Source organism: Canis lupus, chromosome 22 (assembly GCF_003254725.2).
Source record: "Canis lupus dingo isolate Sandy chromosome 22, ASM325472v2, whole genome shotgun sequence".
NCBI classification, from domain to species: domain Eukaryota; kingdom Metazoa; phylum Chordata; class Mammalia; order Carnivora; family Canidae; genus Canis; species Canis lupus.
Window position 1 is genome coordinate 52,408,976 of NC_064264.1, and position 24,163 is coordinate 52,433,138.

At 42.5% G+C, this 24,163-nt stretch overlaps 1 protein-coding gene across 3 annotated transcripts; it reads right to left on the reverse strand.

Moving 5' to 3' along the window:
- Positions 1-2,619: 2,619 nt before the first annotated feature.
- Positions 2,620-23,801, reverse strand: POGLUT2 (protein O-glucosyltransferase 2). Of its 3 annotated transcripts, none has more exons than XM_049099502.1 (10): positions 23,448-23,801; positions 21,478-21,683; positions 21,151-21,356; positions 20,635-20,712; positions 18,229-18,401; positions 17,870-18,107; positions 15,926-16,135; positions 15,133-15,222; positions 13,877-13,984; positions 2,620-2,730 (listed from the first exon to the last, which is right to left on the reverse strand). In XM_049099502.1, the coding sequence occupies exons 1-10, from the start codon at positions 23,627-23,629 to the stop codon at positions 2,635-2,637; spliced, it is 1,587 nt and encodes a 528-aa protein (XP_048955459.1). In that variant the 5' UTR covers positions 23,630-23,801; the 3' UTR covers positions 2,620-2,634. The 3 variants fall into 3 exon arrangements, with proteins under 3 accessions (XP_048955459.1, XP_048955460.1, XP_025296942.1); XM_049099503.1 differs by having other exon boundaries at positions 21,478-21,666; positions 23,448-23,586; XM_025441157.3 differs by lacking the exon at positions 2,620-2,730 and adding an exon at positions 11,355-11,592.
- Positions 23,802-24,163: the final 362 nt, after the last annotated feature.

Here is a 24,163-nt window from a genome sequence, read left to right on the forward strand (position 1 = left end):
CATCCCATGGGATCCTCAGCTTTGTCAGCCTACTTCCGGGCTACCTGCCCTCCTCCTCCACAGGAGCACCGCAGTGCCCCAGGCCTCCACACCAGCCATGCCACAGACCCCTACAACTCCAGGCTTGAACCCCGCTGGTTGTAAAAACTCACAAAACTCAGCCCATCTTGTTTTCCCAGTCAGTGGCTTTGGGGGAAGTGTTTTCTTCATTTTTTTCTTTTTAAAGATTCTTTTTGGGACACCTAGGTGGCTCAGCAGTTGACCATCTGCCTTTGGCTCAGGGCCTGATTCCAGATTCCCGGTATTGAGTCCCACATCAGCCTCCCTGCAGGGGGCCTGCTTCTCCCCCTGCCTGTGTCTCTGCTTCTCTTTCTGTGTCTCTTATGAATAAATAAATAAACTCTTTCCAAGGCAGTGGGGCGGAGAACTCGATCCCCAGATGGGATCATGCCCTGAACCAAAGGCAGACATCCAACCACTGAGCCACACAGGTGTCCCGGGGAAGTGTTTTCTTTATGTGATCCCCTGTGTGCCCCTCTGTCTCTCATCTCTCTCTGTGACCGGGACACCAACCCCCCTCCGCCCTCTGCAGCACCCGTGATCCATTTCTCCCCCATATCATGTCTCCTACCTTCTACAATGTGTCCTCTTCTCTCCCTATAGTTGTGCAGTTTGTTCTGTCGGTCCTTAGATGGATTTCTCAGGTATTCAGAATGATTTGATATTTGTCTACCTGTGTTCCAGGGAGGAGGCAAGCCTAGGGTCCTTCTACTACTCCTACCATCTTAGCTCCTCAGTTTTATATTGTTAAACAATAAAAACTCAAATGACCAATTCAACAGATCGGAGAGAAGAGAAAATTCTCTTTCGAGATCTTCCAGGTGGGCTAAGACTTAAATTTACATGATACAGATTAACAGGAGAAAAACCCCACAGTTTTATTAGGTGTGCACAGAGGCCCAATTACAAAATTGAGACCTAAAGAAATGATCAAGACAGGCAGTTTTTATACTTTTTAGACAGAGACAATAAATCTGTGAAGAATTGACAGGACAAAGAAAACTCTGGGGGCTTCAATCTGTGAGGAATTCTAAACAGAAATTCGGCTGTGGGAACAAATTAGTAAAAAGTAACAAAGGTTGTTTATACAGCTTTTTCAGCTCTACCTTTTCCATCTCTGATGGTAAGGATGACTCTTTACCTCCTGGTACAGGGAGGGTACCTTTCCGATGGGAGATTCATTTCCTGCTTTCAGAGGGACAGAAGAGGGTCTGAGTGTCCTTGCATGGGTTGTCTCTTAAGTAATTCTTATTTAAAATAATCAATATGCCAAAGTGACACATTTTGAGGCAGCTGCCCTTGGCCCTTACAAGATCAAATTGGCTTTATTGAATAATTCATGAATTGGGCAGCATCCCATCTAGCAAATAAAAGGGAGCTCCATCAAACTGTGGAAGAAGAAAGGTTTTTAAAGGTGGGGGCTTATGGGGAAAGGAAATTATTAACAAGTAATGGATTGTCTTAGGCAAGGTCCTTCTCCTGAGGGGAACGGAAGGGTCTATCAGTAAATTTCCTAGTGCTGTGGTGCTGACTGGGAAATTCCATGTTGACTGGTTAAAGGTTACATTGGTGGTGGTGCTGGTGGGGGGAATCAAAACTGCAGTTAAGTTAGTATTAAGTCATGGTTTGCTAATGTGGGATCTTAATATAAGTGACTGTATTGGGGGCCTGTGGCTTTCTTTTTAACAATATGATCAGTCCTGTCACTTCTCACCTTTCTATTTCCTATTGGTCACCTTCCCTGGCTCCTTCAGCTCTCAGCGCCCAGATCTCTTTGCTGTCCTCACACCAGAACCCATCAGACATGCCTCCAGTACAGGATTTTTGTCCTGGGTCTTCTTCCTCCAGTGGCTCACCCTGCATCTCCTTGGGCTCGTTGCTTGCATGTCATTTGTTCAGTGTGGACTTCCCTCATCACCTCACCCACTCTTTCCATCCTTCTATCCTAGTCCCCTAATATATTGTGAATGTGTGTTGCCTCACTGAACTGTAAACTCTCCATGAAGCAGAGTGTTTTGTTGTGATTGTTTTACCTCGAATCTCCTGTGTGTGCAGTCATGCCTGGCAAATCACTATTTCTTAGATGAATAAATCTACTCCAAGCCCAGTGCAGGTGGTAACTGCCCTGTTTCTCGTCACTCATTTGTGTGCGTGTGTGCATGTGCGTGTGTGTGCATGTGCGTGTGTGTGCATGGGTTCTGTATAGTTTTATCACATGGTATATTCTGGTAACCAGCACTGTAATCAAGACACAGTACTAATCCATCACCACAAGTATGCCTCAATCTACTCTTTATAGCCATATCCTCTCTCCATATCCCAGATATTCTTCTTAAGAAAAATGTAATGTAAGACTATGGAAAGGTAGCTGGGGCCCAGGAGTGTGAGAGGACCTGGCTCCCTGGGGTCCCAAACAGACCAGGCTCAGCTGCTCCTACTGACAAAATCCAAAGGCAGAAACGAGTGGTGGTGACAAAAGAAAGGAGTTTACTTCAGTGAAGCCAACACCCAGAAGGCAATAGACTAGTGTCTCAAAGACCATCTCCAAAGTGCCAGATCGTGGTCTTGAGTGAATCACATGGGGTCTTGTTGGCTCAGAGAAGTTCTTATTGCCCGACGGGTGTGGTTTTGGTTCCATTCACGGAATGCTTTGTTCCCAGAATCTTTTTCCTAATTTAAGAGAAAGATGGAAAGAAGAATTTGATCAATTAGAAAGTTTTCATTCCAAATGGAAGTAGCAAAAATCCTCTTTCAGAAACAGATCCATGATGTATTGTGGTTTTCTTATTTGTCTGTTATTGTTTTTCTTTTTTTTTTAATTTTTATTTATTTATGATAGTCACAGAGAGAGAGAGAGAGAGAGAGGCAGAGACACAGGCAAAGGGAGAAGCAGGCTCCATGCACCTGGAGCCCGATGTGGGATTCGATCCCGGGTCTCCAGGATCTCGCCCTGGGCCAAAGGCAGGCGCCAAACCGCTGCGCCACCCAGGGATCCCTGTTTTTCTTTTTTTGTAATGTCAACAGCAGGACTATTTTACTATGAACCCTTGATGGGTAGCGGAAATCTGGGGACATGCCAGATTTCTCACACCACAAGAAGCATTACAACTGCAGGCATATCTTCCCATGATCTTTGAGGCATTGTTGAGTAAAAAAATTGCAGAAAAGTGAAAAAGTTGCAAAAAAATGTTTTTTTGGAGAGGGAAAAAAATTTAGGTACTTTTATATGAGCATACGAAGCTTTCAATTCAACTTCTCAAACCCAGCTCAAATGTTCAAACTGAAAATCTGGCTCTCCAAACCAGACTTTGAAGGACGCTGACCCATGAGACGTGCCAAGGTTACCATCCATCAACAGGTTACACATTCTACACTCAACAAAGTCAGTCCTCCTGAATTCCTCATTGGAATCTTCAATTCTCCTCATTTACACTTAAACAAAAGATTTATAAGACAAGCAGAGATGTATTATGAATGCCATCCTGTCAGCACCTACTTTTCACCTATATTTACTAGTAGACATGGTGTTCAGAAAAGGAATTCCTGCTATGCTAGCAGGTCATTTGAGGCCCAGGGAACATGCACAGGCCGTCAGTGGCAATGCCATTGTGATAGATTGAAATGGCAACCTTCTCAGGCTGAGGCGAAAAAAGACTTGTGCAATGAGGAACACATGTTCTGGAAACTTCTAGAGGTTTTGGTAGTAACTCCTAGGACTTTATCAGAGCCACGGAGTAAAGGAAATAATAGTTCTTCAGCCATTTCAGCTGCTGAAGTTTATACTACTAGCATAAGATAGAGACAGCCTCTTTGGTGCTTAAAAATAGTATGTTTTGCATTTTTGTCTAATCCTCCTGGAATTGATCTTTAGATATACTGTGTACTAGGGATTGAATTGCTTTTCTTCCATATATGGATACCTGTGATATTGTGATTTATAATAAGGAATATATATTTGGTCTTTATCCCCATTTCTGGCACCTACCTCATAAAACCCTTAGAATTTCCTGAGAGTGATAAATGCGTCTTTTGTCATGGCAATGAGATGACTTGTAAAGTAGCTAGGAATGGGAGATGGTTACCAAGGGAACCAGCCAGGTGGCTAGTGGGTTACCCTAGGAGGTGAGAGGGGTTTGAGGTTGAGTCAATCACTTATGGCCAATGATTCCATCAGTCATGTCTCTATGATAAAACATCCATAAAACCCCAAAAGGATGGGGCTCAGAGAGTTTCCAGGGTGGTGAGCCAGAACCATGTGCCACTGGGCCCCAAAACAAAAGCTCCTTAGTTGAAGACCTCATTCTGAGTATTTCTTTATCTGGCTGTTGATTCATACCCTTTGATATCCTTTGTAACAAACCAGTAATCTAGCAAGTAAAATGATTTCCTGGTTTCTGTGAACCATTGTAGCAAATTAATTGAAACCAAAGAAGGGGTCATAGTAATCTATGATTTATAGCCAGTTGGTCTGAACAACCTGGATTTGGGATTGCAGTCTGAAGTAGATGGCAGTCTCATGGGGCTCAGCTCATAACCTGTGGAATCTGATGCCATCTCCATGTAGACAGTGTCAGAATGGAGTTGAATTCTAGGATACGCTGCTGGTGTCTGAGAATTGCTTGGTAGTGTAGGGAACGCCGCCCCCCCCCCGCCCCCCCCCACACATTGGAATTGGAACCAGAATCATTAAACCCAACTCCTTGCACTGCACTGTGCAACCTTTCTCCAAACCTTCCTGTAGTTCTGAGTGTAGACTGATTTTCCACATATGCACAGCTCTGCGTCTGTTTATGCAGCACTATTCTGTTATTGTTTTATATTTTGTATCCCTGCACTAATATCATGGTCTTAAATATTATAGGATTATAAAAAGTCTTGCTTCATAGTAGGGAAACTCTTCCCAATTCATCCTTCCTCTAGAGAGTTTAATTTTTCTTGTACTTTACAGGCCTGTACATTTTTATTTTATTTTAAATTTTATTTATTTATTTGAGAGAGAGAGACAGAGAAAGAGTGCACAAGCCAGAGGAGCAGCAGAGGTAGAGGCAGAAGCAGGCTCCCCGCTGAGCAGGGAGCCCTGTGTGGGGCTTGATCCCAGGACCCTGAGATCATGACCTGAGCTGAAGGCAGACAGACACTTATCTAACTGAGCCACCCAGGTGCCCCTGGGCCTGTACATTTTTAAAGAAGAAGTTCACTAAGTTCCACATAATAAGAGGCAGGGCATATTTTGGTTGATATTACTTTGACTCTATATACCATGTGGGGAGAAATAACATCTTTCACATCGATTTAGCCAATCCATGAACATGTAATATTTTTCAATTTCATTAGTTCTTTTTAGGTTTTCGTAATTTTCTCTGTGAAGGTCTTGTCCATTTTTGTTAGAGTCAGTTCCTTAAATATGTACTTCAGAGTCTTCAAAGCTATTGTAAGTGCTATCTTAAACATTTTTATTTCATTTTCTGTTACTAATTGGTATGTTGAAATGCAATTGAACTTTTTATGTTGGTCTTGTATTTAGCAAATGCAAAATTCTCTTGTAAATTACAACAGTTTGTCTGTAGATTCTTTTGGGTTTTCTGTATACTGAGGCTGGTTATCTGCTTTTATTTACTTTAATTTTTTTTTAAATATTTTATTTATTTATTCATGAGAGACATAGAGAGAGAGGCAGAGACATAGGCAAAGGGAGAAGCAGGCTCCATGGAAGGAGCCCGATGTGGAACTTGATCCCAGGACTCCAGGATCATGCCCTGAGCCGAAGGCAGATACTCAACTGCTGAGGCACCCAGGTGTGCTATCTTTTTTTTTTTTTTTTAAGATTTTATTTATGTATTCATGACAGAGAGAGAGAGAGAGAGAGAGAGAGAGAGAGAGGCAGAGACACAGGCAGAGGGAGAAGCAGGCTCCCTTGGGGAGCCCAATCTGGGACTCTATCCCAGGACCCCAGGATCACTCCCTGAGCCAAAGGAAGACTCTCAATCATTGAGCCACCCAGGTGCCTGGTTATCTGCTTTTAATGACAATTTTATTGGTTATTTTTCAACCCTACTTTCTACTTTGTTTTTTAGATTTCCTGTGCTAGCTCGGGCTTCCAGCAGTATATTGAACAGTAAGTAGTGTGTGATGTGGGAATCCTCGTGCTGCTCCTAATTTCAAAAGGAATGTTTTTAGAAGATGTAGTGGGTAGAATGGTGGCCCAAAAAAGATATGTCCAAGTCCTAACATGCCTACCTGTGAAATGTACTTACTTAGAAATAAAGTCTTTGCACATATAATTAAAGCTTTCAACAGAGATCATCCTGGTTTTAGGGTGGGCCCTAAGTCTAATGACTAGTGTCTTTATAAGAGACAGAGAAGAAGACAATACAGAGACACACAGAGGGGAAAATCACTGTGAAGACCCAGGAAGAGATTGGAGTGATGTGTCTAAGAGCTAAGAAGCACCAAGAATTGCTAGACGCCACCAGAAGCTAGAAGAGAGGCATGAAAGGAGGAGCTTCTGAAAGGAGCCAATGCTGCCTACACCTTAATTTCAGACTTCTGGCCTCCAGGGCCCTGAGAGAATAAATTTTTACTGTTTTAAGTCACCAAGTTGTAATAATTTGCTGAGGCAGCTCTGGAAACTTACACAGAAGGCAACTTACACATAGGAAACTGGCTCAGTGATGGGGGGTGTTGGTAGGGGAAGGATTTCTTAAACAAGTTACAAAAAGCACTAGCCATAAAAGGAAATATTGATGGGGCACCTGGGTGGCTCTGTAGGTCAAGCATCTGCCTTCCGCTCAAGTTATGATCTCAGGGTCCTGGGATAGAGTCCCGCATTGGGTGCCCTGCTCAGCAGGGAGTCTGCTTCTCCCTCTGCCCCTTCCCCCTGCTCCTGTGCTACCATCTTTTGGGGCAGTAGGAGTGGCAGTGGCCAGGCAGCCAGGCTTTGAGAAGACTCTCTGTGTGCTGACCCTGCTACCCACATGCCCAACACGAAGGTCAGCTCCACGCAGGACTGGGGGAGGTTGTTGGCCAAACCTGTTCCTGCAAAAGTAGAAATAAAGCCAAAATAGGCAGCAGAAAAGGATAAATCTCCAGACAAAAAAAGTGCAAACCAAAGGGAAAAGGAGAACAAAGGGAAACCAGGCTGAAGTGGCTAACGAAGAAATAAAACCTGGAGAAAATGGAGAAACTAGAATGAAGAGAGTTCAGCTTCTGATGAAGCAAGAGAAAGAAGCCAAGTCTAATTAACATCATGCCTTAGCAGTGGTCCTTGTCTTCTTTCTTGTGCAATCCAGAGTATTTTTATCAACTGTTTTGTAAATGCAATTTTTTTTCTAGTAGCTCTAGAAACAATAGAAGGAATTCCAACTCATCCCATTTCTTAAGTGTAAATACTTTTCTTTCTTTTAAGAAGTGAAATTATTTGCTGGTTTATGTTTTTGCTGCAACCAGAAAATAGTGGGATAGTGAATATGAGAGGCTTTGATTGTCTTGGGTGTTAGCTCAGCATTCCATAAATGGGGTAGTTTTTATATCCTATAATACAAAGCATATAAATGGCAATTGAGAATCAGTCGTGCATTTAATAGTCAGGCATTTAATGCTGTTAATAAAACAGCATATCAACATTGGAAGATATTAGTGCTTGATATACTATTAAGGAAAATTTGCCTCCAAATTTTAAGCTGGAAAGTCACTGGAGTCACTTTTTAAAAAGAATCACAACTACATGATTTTTTAATAAAATTTTTAGTATGTACGTTAAGAATTGTGTGCAAATCGAAATGTCTGTACCGATCCTCAGAACTACCCATAAAAAATTATGAAAGAAAGGGCAGCTCCAGTAGCTCAGCGGCTTAGTGCCCAGGGTATGATCCTGGGGACTCTGGATCGAGTCCCACGTCAGGCTCCCTGCATGGAGCCTGCTTCTCCCTCTGCCTGTGTCTCTGCCTCTCTGTGTGTTTCTCATGAATAAATAAATAAAATTTTAAAAAAAGATAAAAAAATTTATGAAAGAAAGAAATCATCATCTTTTGAACATTAAAAGACATTGCAATAAGAATCTAAGACATTGCAATAAGAATTGAAGAAGGTATGTGGCGGGTTCAATCAACAAAGTACTAGTTCTAAAATATAATTCTATGAATCTACCAGGAAGTCAAACAACTTAGTAGAGAAATGAAGTAAAGACAGTAAATAAAGGGCAGCCCTGGTGGCTCAGCGGTTTAGCACCTGCCTTAGGCCCAGGGCGTGATCCTGGAGACCTGGGATTGAGTCCCACGTAGGGCTCCCTGCATGGAGCCTGCTTCTGCCTCTGCCTGTGTCTTTGCCTCTCTCTCTTTGTGTGTCTCTCATGAATAAATAAACAAAATCTTTAAAAAAAAGACAGTAAATAAACAAATAAAAATTGTATAAGAAATGCAACACAAAGGTTTGTGACCATATGAAAAGATGGTCAGCCTCATTAGTAACTAGAGACACGAGAATTTAAAACATAATATTATCATTTTACCCTAGATTAGCAAAACAATTTTCAAAGTCTGATAATTTCAAGTGTTAGCAAGGAGGTAAAGCAACTGGAAATCCTTGACTCTGCTGGGAATGTAAATTGGGACAAATTGGAACGTTGTTTGACATCATCTAGTAAAATTGCAGACGTACATACTCTATAAACCAGTAATGTTATTCCTAAGCAAATGGAGCCAGGAAACATGAGTAAGAATGCTCATAGTAGCTTTCATTGGAATTGCCAAAAAATAAGAACAACCCAAATGTCCAGCTATAACAGAATGTATAAAAGGGCGATCCTATTCATACAATGAAATCCTGTCTACATGTATAAGTGAATGTGATGTAGGAATGAGTTCAGGGCAGATGGGGCTAGGCAGAGAAAGCTAAGGGAATTGCCCAAAGTCAGGCTCCTACCCATCCCAGGAAAACAGCAATAAGACAGTAAAAACAGAAAAAAAAATAATAAACCTGGCTCCCTAGCTCCAAAATGTTAGGGAGTATCTCCTTTTGATGGTTACTAATCACAGAAACACACCAGGCCACAAAGAAATAAGTCATTAAGGTGTTATCAATGGTCCCTGCTCAAACCAAGGCTGCACAAGAATCTCAAGGCTGTAGGCTCCCTGGCTAGGCTTTAATAAAAGTCTGCCCTAAAAGACCCCAGTGGCAACGCTGTTGGGACCCCTCTCACTTCTGAGAGCTTTCTCTGTATCTCTGCTTAAACTTCTATCGCTTTGCTCACTCTCTGTGGTCTGAGAAATTCATTCTTTGACTCTGTGAGACAAGAATCTAGCTCTCCTCTATCAAATGGACTGTCACTATATACATCAACAGGCAAGTAACAGCAAAAATATGTTCAGTGTGATTCCATTTATATCAATTTAAAAATAGGCAAAATTCAACTACATTGCTTAAGGAAGTATATGTAGGTGGTAACACTGTAAATTAGTGCAAGGGAAAGATGATCCCAACCATCACAACAGTGGTCAAGTGGGAACAGAAGAGCAGGGGATAATAGGGTGAGCAACAGGAGGGCACTTCTAAGGAAACAGTTTTTTCATTTCTCAACCTGTGTTGGTAATATCAAAGTAAAATCAGAGCTAGACGGTAAAGTGGTAAAAAAAAAAAAAGTTACTCAGGATTATTGCAATAAAGGGGAAAAGAGATCTCAGTATAGAACCAGCTTAATTCCTAATACAGCACAGGCAAGTGGGGATTTACAGCCAAGGGGCAGGGTAGAGGTCAGTGGATAGAAAATTACTGGGAATCATCAGGGTTATGGGGGGATGGGGGGGAGGGTGTAGATTCTGGCAAATCTGACCCAACAGGGTTCTTGCTGAGACTATGCCAGCATAATCAATCACTTGGGGGATGGTGGAGGACCAGGAACCCCATTAGACAACAAGAGTGATCAGATATGGAGAATGAAGATTCTAAATCAACTTAGCAGAGATTTTGCCCAAACCAGATTTTACGAAGAAATGCAGATAGCCCTTGAAAGTTCAGGAGCTTGACTAAAGCTTCGTCAAGCAAAGTATCTTTGTTAGTAATTACATGGCTGTTTTCTTATAATTATTTGCAAAATGCAGATATATTCTTTTATATTCTTCTGTGTATAGGATACATCCCACAATTTAAAAAATTTGCAATATTTAATCGAAAGCTAGATAGAAGGGAAACTATTGGGTAAAAGAATTTGTAGGGGAGGATCCCTGGGTGGTGCAGCGGTTTGGCGCCTGCCTTTGGCCCAGGGCGCGATCCTGGAGACCCGGGATCGAATCCCACGTCGGGCTCCCGGTGCATGGAGCCTGCTTCTCCCTCTGCCTGTGTCTCTGCCTCTCTCTCTCTCTCTGTGTGTGTGACTATCATAAATAAATAAATAAATAAATAAATAAATAAATAAATAAATAAATACATAAATAAATAAATAGAATTTGTAGGGAGATTCTGGGTGGCTCAGTGGTTGAGCATCTGCCTTTGGCCCAGGGCCTGATCCTGGAGTCCCTGGATCGAGTCCCACATTGGGCTCCCTGCATGGGGCCTGCTTCTCCCTCTGCCTGTATGTCTGCCTCTCTCTGTGTGTCTCTCATGATTAATAAATAAAATCTTAAAAAAAATGATTTGTAGGACATTGTTATGGTTTGTGTTAGGCTTTCTAGCTTCTTTTTAATTCTCTTAACCCCATTTCAAAGTGGTTTTCAGTATTCACATATCTGATATTCGTTGAGCCTTTCTGGTTGCAGGCACCTGCACCCTATTAGATTATATGGAATATCATGGTCTCTACAGTCAAATTGCTTCAGCTTTGGTGATGATGAGATCATTACCACACCTCAGGGTAACTACAGTGATACAAGTATGCAGATGAGCAGATTTAGAAAAGGCGTTTCTGAGATGTGCATTGGAGGGTATCCAAGCCAGAAGAAGAGAGTCCTGGCATTCCAGACGAAGAGAAAGCATAACCTTGTAAGAAACAAGGCGTCGACAGAATGGTAAGGGGCTGGTATTATTGGACCACAGGGTACATATTAGGAAGTGGTGAGAAACTGGATTAAGGTTGCAGGCAGGGGCCGGTCATGAAAGGCCTTGTAAGGTATAGGTGTTAGAATTATGTTTGGCCATGAGACTGAATCTCCAAAGTAACGTGGCATAAAGACCGCAGTTCATTGCTTTGTCATATAAACCATGTGTCCGGGTGGGTGGTGGCTGCTGTGATGCTCCACACCGAGGCCAGACTCCTCTGTGCACCACTCTATAGTCCAAACACGGCCAATAATCAGAACAACATAGGCCTTTAAAATAAAAGTGGTTTTATTATAAAATTTTAAAACTGTGCCTTGAAGGATCGTCATGGGAATACTGTGTAATAAGAAGAAACATGTTTATAATCCAGACAATCATGTAGCAGATTTTATATTGTCCATGGAATTAATATTTTAAAAATATTCTTCTTTTCAGTTAAGAAGAGTCTTCAGAGCACCATTATTTGAAAGGAAGGTATTTTGTATATCAGAGTTCATCTTTGGTCTGCAATTAAGAAGCAAAATATTTAGTGTCATCAAGAAGTCTTACATGAGTCAAGAAAACTTATGTTAACTATTTTCCTCTCAAGATGGGAGGAGGAGGGGTGCCTGGGTGGCTCAGTGGTTGAGTGTCTGCCTTCCGCTCAGGGCATGATCCCAGGGTCCTGGGATCAAGTTCTGCATGAGGCTCCCTGTGGGAAGCCTGCTTCTCCCTCTGCCTGTGTCTCTGCCTCACTCTGTGTCTCTCATGAATAAGTAAATAAAATCTTAAAAAAAAAAAACAATGGGAAGAGGAAAACAGACAAGTTGGTGCTGGAAGCTCATAGGGTCTAGGACTATGCTTGGAATCACCCCTGGGGAAAGTCACGTTGTGTTCTATCAGACTACTGATGGGCAACACAAACATGTGTGTCTGCATTCCTGTAAAGGGCCTTGTGCTGTGAATCACGTCAGTGAAGGGTGAACGCAGACAATGAAGAAGAAATTAACAGAGCCTCTAGGCCACCAGTCAGTGAAGATACTGATTTGGCACTCCTCAAAATCACTTAGATGAAGAGGGGAAAAAAAAAAAAAAGAGGACTGGAGAAAGAAGCTGCCCAGTTTCATCTGGAGGCAAGTGTTATGATACCAAATCACAAATCTTATGAGGGTGTACATTTCAATTCTGGCATTTTGTTTGTAAAGATTTTAAGTAATCTTTACACCCGATGTGGGGCTCGAATTTATGACCCTGAGATCAAGCGTCACATGCTCTACTGACTGAACCCGCTAGGTGCTCCTGATTCTGGCAATTTTTGTTTGGTCAATGGCTTTAACTCATTTTATGAACTTCCAGCACTGACAGGGGTTAAAATGGATTTAGTACCACTTTTGGTGGGAGGGACGGTTAGTTACTTAGTGGCCAGTCAGTACTCCTCCCCCAAAAATAAAAACAAAATAACCAAAACTCTGATTTGTAGCACCTGTTGTTGTCATGGTGACTCTCCCACCAGGCATATTCCAAGCTACCAGAAATTAACCAGTATGCAAAATTCCTGAATATGTCACAGTCAGTGGCCTTGTATAAACTGGTTCTGTCACACCACTGGGGAGAGTGGCAACTATTTCTTTTATTTTTATTTAAAACTTTATTTATTTATTCATGAGAGGCACAGAGAAGCAGACATAGGCAGAGGGAGAAGCAGGTTCCCTGCGGGGAAGGCCGGTGTCCCCTAACCATGCCTGTTAAAGCTCCTTGTGAGATAGGCATAATAATTGCCAAATCTGCCTTCTTATCTTTGGTCACAATACCACAGTTTTGAGTTTGTCCGTTTAGTGATATGAGGACATTGCTTAGAATACTGTCAAGCTGGGGCTGCCCCGGTGGCTCAGCGGTTTAGCGCCGCCTTCAGCCCAGGGCGTGATACTGGAGACCCGGGATCGAGTTCCACGTCGGGCTCCCTGCATGGAGCCTGCTTCTCCCTCTGCTTGTCTCTCTTTCTCTCCCCTCTCTGTGTATTCTCATGAATAAATAAGTAAAATCTTAAAAAAAAAAAAAGAATACTGTTAAGCTTGTATATGTATCTATATATATCTAAGATATATATGTATGGTCTATACTACAATTTTATACAAAAACTAACTGCAATCAAAACAACTCTCCTCTCCTACGTCATGTCTTTACACACAAGCAGGCACACAATCTGATGATGGAGAATGTTTTTTGGTCCTAGCTTCGCTATCCAGCTAGATGATTCTGAACTAAATTCTTCTTCAGGCTCATTTTGTTAACCATAAAATGAAGGCACTTACTGGATGACCCTGAAGGTCCTTTTTAGCCTTACAAGTCTCTATGAATCTGTCTTTTATAAATCAAATCAGTATACGCCGGTATCAACAGAGATGGCTCTTACATGAATAATCTGATGAAATGGATGATCACGGTTATATCTTTTTTTCATCTCTAAATTGAGATAATGAACTTTGTCAAACCAATCTCCCATGATACATGTGAAAATAGTTTTCACATGTAAGCATCTATTTGAATGCCACATAATCTGAATTCTCGTGTTCGAAAAAGGCTCTCCTCCACTTTGCTGGGGGGACTCCGTGTCTTCTCTCTTATCTGCATGTCAGTGCCCTTTCTTGGGCTCGGCCATTGTCCGCGGCATCCACCTCTCCGGCAGACTGAACTGCATGAGGGCCCCCAGAGGAGCTCAAATACTTGCTGCCTGGCTGAATGATACAGGAATGAGCGAGGACTTAGAACCGCACTATGTCTTACTGTGAGGTTGGCTAACTCTGGTTACCTTTTTCCTATGGCACGTGCAAGGAAAAAGGTCGTCCTCCGTCTGTGGTTCTACCCTCTTCATGCCCTCTCGGATTTGGGGCTCACTCACTTGCAGACTGGCATATTCCTGTGTAAGCAACAATTCAAAAGTGTTCCGTATGTAATTTGAAGTACATTCACCAAATTAGATGCACTGGAATTTGCTAAAATATGGTCCTTTTTAACTCATATCTAACAAACTGTGATACACACAATTCTTCATGCTCCCTTTAAACACCCAACAACAGAGATTCTGAGAGGTGGCTGCCTTTTGGACACTAGCTGCCTATTGCAAATGGACCTCTCCTTCATTTATACAACTTATTGGGTTTGATTTTGCCACCATCTGCCTTGTAGTGACAATAACTGTGCACAGGATCTCCTCTTGATTAGGAATTTGAGGACAGAGCGTATTCCCAACATGGCTCACAGAGCCTCAGCCACCACCTTTGTTCATAATGCGCTTGCTCTGTGTTAAGCTCTGGGCTGGGTGGTTATGCTCTAGTAGATGCACTAGAATGAAGGAACACAACCCTGTGGATCTTTAGGAATTCAGATGGTAAATCCCCTGATACTTCAGTTTACACACTTCATCCTCTCCAACCCTGCACATCCCCCTGGGAAGGTGAAAAAGGTGGAGGAGTCAGTGCAGACCAGAAACAGACCAACTTTGTTCTGCAACAGAGTCTAAGATTTGGGGCTCAAGACCTGCAATTCTGAGATAAATTACTTATTTACTACTGTATTTTTAAAAAAACAGCCTTTTAAATTATCAGATATACTTTGATTATAATCCCTAAATGCTTAGATCTATGAAAATACTTTTCAAGAGATGTCATGGCTCATATGGGGGTCAGTGTTATAGGTCTGAAGATACCATGCACTGTTTAAACAAAGAATTGGTAAAGCAGCATCAAGATTGTACATACAGAAAACACACATCCACACGCAGCAACTTTGCAGGACCAGAGGCCAATTTCCTAACCATATAGCACAGAGTGCCAACATAAACACTTTTCCCATGATACTGTAGCATTTCCCTCCAGCTGATCTTTGGTTTTGTACTATTTTTATCACTATTTGATGTTGGTCTCTGGTTTTTGTCCACAGAGAAGTATACATACTTCTCTTGTATATATCCTCTTATATTAGTTTAGAAACTATTAAGTGAAATATTATTTGCGGCTAACATGTCCAGTTACAAATTGTATGTCTGTTCTTTTAGAAAATACTGACCTGAAAAAGCTTAAAATAGTAACAGAATATGTCATCGCCCATGAGATTATTTCTTGCAAATTCCTGTCCTGCTTTTGCTATTTTCTTTGCCTGTGGGAACAATGACAACAAAGGCCTTTAATGAAACACATTTTTTTCTCTCCCATGCAGACGTATGCACACTGATCTTCAGAGTCCCCATATAGTAGGACAATGCAGGAAGAGTATCTTTGAGGGGAGTCTTCTGTAGTAAAGGGAACACTTAAGAGGGTATGCTCAAATTAAAGGGAGGTTTTTTAGACTTGCAGGTGTGAGGAATCATACTGGACCTTCTAGAATTAAGCCTTTCTTGCAGAGAGAGGGCACACATTAAATGAAGTAACAATGACTTTGTAAAGTAAATGCAAGACAAAGCTTAATACACTGCCTTGACAATTTTCAGCAATTCGTTTGAAGTTTACTCGATGCAATTCTGCATATTTATCTATAGCAGTTAGTTTTGCTTCCTGCCAGTCTGGCCATCTTAATTTTCATATTGCCTGTAGAGGTAGGCAGTGCTTGGGGCTCTGATCAACCTGACCAAAAGAGAGAGCATACTCAAGGCCAATATTCAGCTTTTTGTTTTGAGTGCAGAGTATATATAGTTAATCCAAGATCTGATGCCTGTGTTCACCCTGAGGACTGATGTGCTACCATGGGGAGATGGCTTCCCATTTACAGGTAAGGGTCTATATCTGTGCATCCTAAATGCTTTTCAGGTACAAAACATTTAAAATGAACCTCTGATATTGAGGGTAGAAAAGACTGACCTTACCTCTTTATCGTGATCTTTTGCCCATTTGAGTTTTTCTAGGAGATCACTCAGGTTGCTTTTAACTGGAATGTAGTGTGTCCAAGGCTGCAGCTCATTGTAAAAGTGTTCATAGTAGATGGAGTCCTGCTTTAGCACAACACTGTCACCGACTAGGAGATATGGCAGGCGATATGCTGCGACAGTGCCATCAATATTTATTTGATACTTGTGCTGCAAGTCAGCAGTAAAACAAAAGCCTCATTAAGTTTCTTTTTCCCACTTTTAATTCTCCTCTTCCCACACTTCTGGCCTCATCATTGTCAGGTACAAACAGGCCAGATGTTGCCCTCTGCCTCTGCCATGGAGTAAATGCTATCATATAACACCTGACCTAGAGCTAACAACTTTTTGCAGTGCTCTCCTAAATTTCACAAAGGGGCCACAAGTCTGACAACGTTAAAGCAGATAATAAAATAATGAGTGCTGTCCTAGGAAAAACAGATTTTTTTTAAAGGATTTTGTTTATTTATTCATGAGAGACACACAGAGAGAGAGGCAGAGACATAGGCAGAGGGAGAAGCAGACTCCTGGCAGGGAGCCCAATGCGGGACTCGATCCCAGGACCCCAGGATCACAACCTGGGTCAAAGGCAGACATTCAACCACTGAGCCACCCAGGTGCCTGGAAAGACAGATTTATTGTGATTCTCTAATCTCTCTACTACTTTCCTGATCACATGTGAGCACCTAAGGATGGCAGCCTATGCCATACTGGTAACTATACCTTTTAAACATCAGATGGCTACACACAAATCTTGAAGAAATTAACAAGCTCTGGGGCAAGAGCACCTATGAATAAAAACATCTGTATATGGGACATGTAGGTGGCTTAGTTGGTTAAGTGTTTGCCTTCAGCTCAGGTCGTGATCCTGGGGTCCTGAGATGGAGTCCCATATTGGGCTTCCTGCTCAGCAGGGAGTCTGCTTCTCCCTCTCCTGTTGCTGCTCCTGCTGCTTGTGTTCTCTCTCTTTCTTTCACAAATAAATAAAATCTTAAAAAAAAAATATTCGTAGAGCTGTGGTAATCAATTAGTCTTTCACTGTAGCAAATTCAACAGGTAGGAATAAAGCCATGGCATGATAGAACTTCTTCTGATGAGGAATGGCTAATAACAGTTCTCTTTGGTTATACAACCATTTCTTTCAAAAGTCTCCATGAAATGCATATGGAGGAAACACTTGACAATTCAACTTATGGCATTATGTAGTCTAGCTGTTGCCATGTAACCCATCAAATGAAAACCTGGCCATCTGCAGCATGGATAGAGCTTGTTAATCACTTGCCTTTCCACATACAGAGGACAGGTGACTACCTTTTGTCCACCTTTAATTCCATGACATGGGTCTTTAAAAACCATTTAGTGGTTTAGAGAACCGGGCAGTGCCCCACTGCCTAGAAAAAGGGGTTAGAAAATGGATCCCTCCCCAGGAAACATGAGCAATCCACATTTTAGATACAGAAAGTTCTCCTAATCCTCAGACTTCCCAGGCAATCATCTGGATGGGTTTCAAGACATTTCCCCATCAGGAAGTCTGATAAGAGACACCTGGTTTATATCATCTTTGATCTGTTATGATGCTCTGGGGAGAAGTATTTGTAAAATCACATACACGTATTTAATAATAAGAAAGGATTTGGACTTGAAATGCACTTAACTTGAGGGTCATTTGGGGAAAAAATTCTAGCTCTACCCAGACCCCATGCTCCCTTGCTGCATATTTAATGTCAGGTCTGGGTAGTTTGTACAACCCATGTTGCCAAAGCTGTCCCTGGGGCCTCATGCCTTCATGTTCACTAAATTTGGTGCTCACATCTCTCACCCCTATAGTTTATAGGCCTCAGTTTCCCTCCCCCAGATGAAGACATTTAGAAAAACAAAAAGGATTAGACACAATTGATGTCATACCTTGAAGAAATCAAAAAATGAAATGTGTTTCACAATAGGACCGTATAGGCTTTCATCGTGTTTAAAGAAGAAGAAGTTTGTGAAGGCAGCATCTATGAGCTCCGGGTGTTTCCTGCTGAGCTTAACCAGCTCCAGTCTCTCTTTGCGGCTGTCTCGCCCTCTCCAGACAGCTGTGGAGTTCTTGCTTTCCCAGGGAGGACCCGTGTTAGCTTGCACAGACATCATATCCAGACTTACTCTGGAAGACAGAAAGTGTGATAGATTTTCCTCCCAAACCATCACAACACAAAGGCTGCTGGGAAAGAACTCAGCAAGGAAAGAAAACCAAGGCTCTGGGTCATCTTAGACCCGTCTCTCACCGGCCCATGGTTTCTAGAACAGAGTCAGTCAGGTCGTAGGTAGGCATCACGATATCCTTGGAATCTGTGGAGCCACACCAGGAAAAGATTGGATGGATTTGTGAGTTGGATTTCTTTTTTTCCAAAGGCCAGTCTCCCAAATTAACAAAAAACTCCACATCTGGCATCTTCACCTGGAAAAAGAAAATGGCTTATTTTCATTTGTTGCAGTGGATAATCCCTTCTATGTATGGATCAAGGTGTTGGGAAAGGCAGCCTCATGCATGCTGCAGTCTTTCCACTCCTGCTTGGCCACATAAGAATGGGTCTCAGGTCTGGGAAGGCTTCCTTACCAAGAGATAGAGCCCTCGAAGTCTGGGCTGTGCTCCCTCCTTGTGAGTGAATGTACTCTTTTTCTGCTTAAGTATTTAGCCAGGTGTCCATGGCCCTTAGGCTGCCCAACTTGCTGTATTTCAGACTCTGCAAGGAGGGGTCAGGGAGCTTCCATCGCAGCGGTAAGTGAGATGCTTGCAGCCACAGTGCTGAGTGGGTACAGGGGCAGGGCAGAGGGAGCAGATCTGCAGGCCCAGGGGGACCACCACACAGCAAGGGCTGGGTCTCGCTCCCCGTCCTCTGCCGTAAGTGAATGCTACACACCTTGAGGCTGGTGTGCATGCTGTCTTTTCTCAGCAACCTCAAATCCCACCCGGGTTTCTTCCTTGGGTGGGTGGCATTTACCTGCCTTTCCACTTTGGCCGCATTCAGGTTAATATTCTATCCTGCAGTGCAGCCAGACCACCCAGTGAGCAAGGAAACACAATAAACATTAGAAATCATACCAAATGAAAAACCAAATTCACAAGCTTCAGGCGATGACAATTACCCCAATTTGAATGGTGGGTAATTTTTCAGAATACTGTCACACACACACACACACACACACACTAGATTTCCTTGCTGTGACAACCAAATTGGCCAACAGACTGGCTTCACAAAGAGATTAAATGACAAAGGTAATCTCAGTTCTAATGCTGCCAAGAGACTCTAGGATGATCAGAGAGAGAAAGGGAATTACTGGAAAACAGTTACAGCACAAAGCACTAGGACTCTAACCCTAGTTCCTGGTTAATGAGCTAGATGTTCCCATTTAAAAAATATACCACACCCTACCCCCAAGTAATGGGGGGGTGAGGGGAGGCCAGAATCCGAATTCTGGAAGCCCAACACCAAAGCCAGTACTAGTGATTTCCAAGCTAGACCACCTCTACTGACAGGCGGCACAAATGTGTTAAAAGAACCTGTTTTTTTTTTTTTTTTCTTTAGTCAAACCACGGTAAATGTTTGAGATATAAAAATAAGACAGTAGGAACAGTTTTGGTCAGTCTGAGAAGCATCTTGAGAAACTGGAGCCCTGAGGAGCAGTCTTATTTTTCCACGGATTAACACAGATGAGCAAGGAAAACTTGCCAGCATCTTAGTTTAGGTAAAGGAAGTGGAATATAGATGCTTTGTATGTTCAGAATATGTTCAGAATAAACTCACTGTAAATGTTCTGCAAGCTAGAGAAGGTACTGTGATTTTCCATGAGTAATTCAATCAAGACGTCGACACAGATTATCCAATAAATAGCTACTAGGCACCTGGCAACAGTGTGGGTATACTTTTCCCATCAGCCAGTTTACTATGACTGTTAGATACTCCACTAGAACCCTGCTAAAAGCACATTACACCCAGGAACAGGATTTAGCATACAGTAAGCCTTCTTTGGGCTCAAAGTAGGTTTAGTACCAAAACAATTTTATTCTAAGACATTCTCCCTTAAGGTATTGTTCTGGGTTGAATTCTGTCCCCCCCAAAATATAAGCTGAAGTCCCAAACCCCAGTATTTCAGAATGACCTTATTTGGAAGTATGGTTGTTGCAGATATAATTAGTTAAGCTGAGATCATACTGGAGCAGGGTGGGCCCTAATTCAATATGACTAGTGTCCTCACCAGAGGAGAAGGGAGAGACACATGTGGGAAGCCGTGTGATGAGGGGCAGAGTCTGGAGTTATGTGGCTGCAAGCCAAGAAGCACCAAGGATGGCCAGTAGGCCATGAGAGACAGGGAGAGGAAGGAACGGTCCTCCCCTACAGGTCTCAGGGGGGTGGGGGTGGATTTGGGGGTCATGGCCCTACTGACACTTTGCTTCCCCATTTTAGCCTCCAGGACTTTGAGAGAACAAACATTTCTGCCGTTTTATGCCACCAAGTTTGCAGTACTTTGTGACAGCAACCCGAAGGAAATTAATACAGGTATCCTATATGACATAAAGCTTCAGAATAGTATTATAATAAAGTTACAGAATAGAACACCACTGATGCTGTGACTACTAAAAATTATATTGTAAAACCTGGGCTGAAACCTAAGAGAAGAGAAATACTTACTTTTCTAGTCAAAGAAAGTAGTATGGCATCCATGAAAATTCGAAAACCTACATGTTCACCATGAGTCTTGATATAGACCTAAAAGAGAATTGAACATTTATTATGTTAACCTAGAAACTTTATTTTCCATCAACCTTACTTCCATTTTGTTTATTATTTTAATCTAAAAGTACTGACAGATTTCATTGAGGTAAAGCTTATCACAACGATCCTCAGAATGATTTTTTTAAAAAAGATTTTATTTTTCTGACAGAGCACAAGCACAAGCAGGGGGAGCAGTAGAGGGAGAGGGAGAAGCGGACTCCCTGCTGAGCAAGGAGCCAGATGCGGGATGATCCCAGGACCCCAGGATCATGACCTGAACAGAAGGCAGACGCTTAACCGACTGAGCCACTAGGGTGCCCCGACACAGAATGATTTTTAATAAAAATCTGTAGCTTCTTAGAGCCAAATGGTCAAAACAAACAAGCAAAAAATCACTAAGGGAAATAAGCAAACCTTAATCACAAATCATACCTTGTTATCCTTCAAGGTATAATGACATAAGCTTTGTCTTTGTCCAAATCTTTTTGGGATTTCTGCTGCAATCTTTTCTGGATCAACAATAGGGAAATGTGCCAGATCTCTCTGAATCTGAGTAATGTTTTCAGGGCAGTTCATCTCCTGTAACCAGACTGCACTATCTTCCAAAGGGCAGTCACAGTTTTCGTGGTAAACCGGCCCTAATTACACACGAGTAACAAAATATCACAGTAAATATTTCACTCAGCATTCAAAACAGGTAAGAAATTCCATTATATGGCTTTAAAAATACTGTTGTTTTAAAATTAGGTTACAAATCACCTTTTAAAATATATGGAGATTTGGCAACATGTTGACCTTGGAATTTAACTTCTACCTTCAGATTTTTGTAGCTCGCATACATTCTATATCTTACTATGAAGGACCCATCCTTTCGATCTAAAACCTGGACTCCAACTCTGGTGAATTGCTCTTCTGGTGCTGAGATTTTAATCTGGAACACCTTTTCACCTGGAGAAGATGTGAAACTGTCATGGGAAGAACAGCAAGTTACAAAGATTATTTCAAGGCACAAACGCACGACGATTATGCTCTCCAGTCTGTGAGTCTTACTATTTTCCTCCATAGTCTTCCCCTAACATATATATGCCTGCTGCTTCTCTCAAACGCTTGTAGTATCAGAATGTGATGGATCAGAGATTGAAAAAAAGCAGCAGAGGATGACAAACGGCCACAATAACAAACATATTAGGAAATTGCAAGGGAGTATGTAAAGACCACATATTTACATAAACATAGAACCCACTTACGCATTCTATATATAAACATATTCTTTTTAAAAAAATCCTATTGTTTATGAAATAGAACTCAACAACAGAATCTTATTTTTATTTTTTATTAAGGATTTTATTTTATTTTTTATTAAGGATTTTATTCTTAGAGAGCATAAACGGCGGGGGTGGGGTGGGGGGGCAGACAGAGGGAGAGGGAGAAGCAGGCTTACCACTGAGCAGTGAGCCCATATGGGGGCTCAATCCCAGGACCCCGGAATCACAATCTGAGCTGAAGACAGATGTTTAACTGACTGAACTGCTCAGGCACCCCAATATATAAAAATATTCTTATTAACCCTTTTATTTCATGCACCTGGAAATTTGTGGTCAAATGGTGCCTCTGAAGATAATGAGCTTTTGAAAAGTCTCTCTCAATGATTCTTTAAGAGATCAGTATTATAAATCATGTTTAGCCATGGGCAAAAGCTAGTAGGTCGTGTATCATCTAAGTGACACTGTATAAAAGTCTTGTTCGGGGATCCCTGGGTGGAACAGCGGTTTGGCGCCTGCCTTTGGCCCAGGGGTGATCCTGGAGACCCGGGATCGAATCCCACGTCGGGCTCCCGGTGCATGGAGCCTGCTCCTCCCTCTGCCTATGTCTCCGCCTGTCTCTCTCTCTCTCTGTGTGACTATCATAAATAAAAATTAAAAAAAAAATCTGTTTGTTTGTTTAAGGGAGTGCTCTCTCTCTTAAGATTGTTAAGATGGTATTTAGTTCCCCCAATTGTTATAGCCAAGTGACAAAATTGATAACTTTTTTCCCCCTCTTCTTTGGAAAACTTCTTGAAGATTTTCTTAGAACACCCAAGATTTTTTTTTTTTCTTATAAAATATACACAGTCAGCATCCACCAATAAAAAAAGACAATCATTTCAGGAGTACGTGAATCCTAAAACTAAGTTTTGAGTTATCATTTTAACTGTCGGAATTCAGTGGACTTAACTAATGTTTGTTACAAACACGCAGGAGATTCACACTTTGATACTGTCCCTCTCAATTGTAAAGTTTCTAATAGTGCTTCATTTTTGAGTTTCCAAACATGCTTACCTGCAGAGGTCTACCTGAAACAGAGGGCAGCGCCAGAGAAAGATGAACCAACCAAGTTTTTAACAACCGGGTTTAAATTCCTTATAACAGCTTATGCAAAAGGAGGTGGAAATAGTACTTCCAGCTAAGGGGCTTTGTCTCTCCAGTCCTGTGGGAGTCCCTATCCAAACAGCCAGGAGAAGAGCTAATGCGGAATTATTTCTAAAGCTACAGATTAAAATTGATGGCGAAGGGAAAGACTGTTACAACCAGATGTGGATAGCATCCAAATATCCTGGAATTTAAACCGCCGTGGAAAAAAAAAAAAAGAAAAAAGAAAAAAAGAGTTCTTGGGCGGATAAAACATTAAGGGGGAAACAATGCATTTTAACTGCATTCCAAAAATAGTTAGGGAGCTGTTTCTGGACTTACTTATTTCCTGATGTATCCACCGCCTGAATGTAGAAATAGCGTGCGGGTAGGACGACAGCCGCCTTTAGCCCGGGTCCCCATATTTCGCTCTTCTCCGGACTCAGTGGCCTCTCTCCGCCAGTCTCAGCAAGCGCTGGCGCTGTCCCCAGAAAGAAGCAGTAAAGCAGCAAAATGCTAAACATTTACAAGCCCGACCCGCAAAATGATCCACGGATAAACGGAATGTGAGAGGTGGCCGCAACCAGCCGCGGCTTGGGCAGGGGCGCCTTGGCGGATCCCAGCAGCAAACACGCCTCGGGAGGGGTGGCTCGCTGTGCAGGCGCGCGCGGGTCCCCGCTTTCCCCCCGGAAAATCAGGGGCGCAGCGCTGGCTTGTCCAGCTGAAGGATGCCGGTGGTTTGGCTCAAACCAGCAGGAACCACGCTGCTCCTCTTTTTCGGGACAAAGATGAGCTGGTGTTGCTCGTCCAGCTGGAGCATCATTGGGGGCAAATGGGACTCAGGTTCCAGCCGAAGGTGCGGGGCGAGGGGATTGGCCCGCGTGTCTGCGGGGCTGAGTAAGGCCTCCTCCAAGTGGACGGCGCCGCCGCGTCCGTGCTCCAGGGCTCCCTGGGACGTGTAGTTCGCCGCAGGACCAGCGGAAATCCTGCCAGGCTTTACCATCCCTCGCCTATTTATGGACTTTGCGGCCACCGCTTTCAGGGAACAGTCATAGACT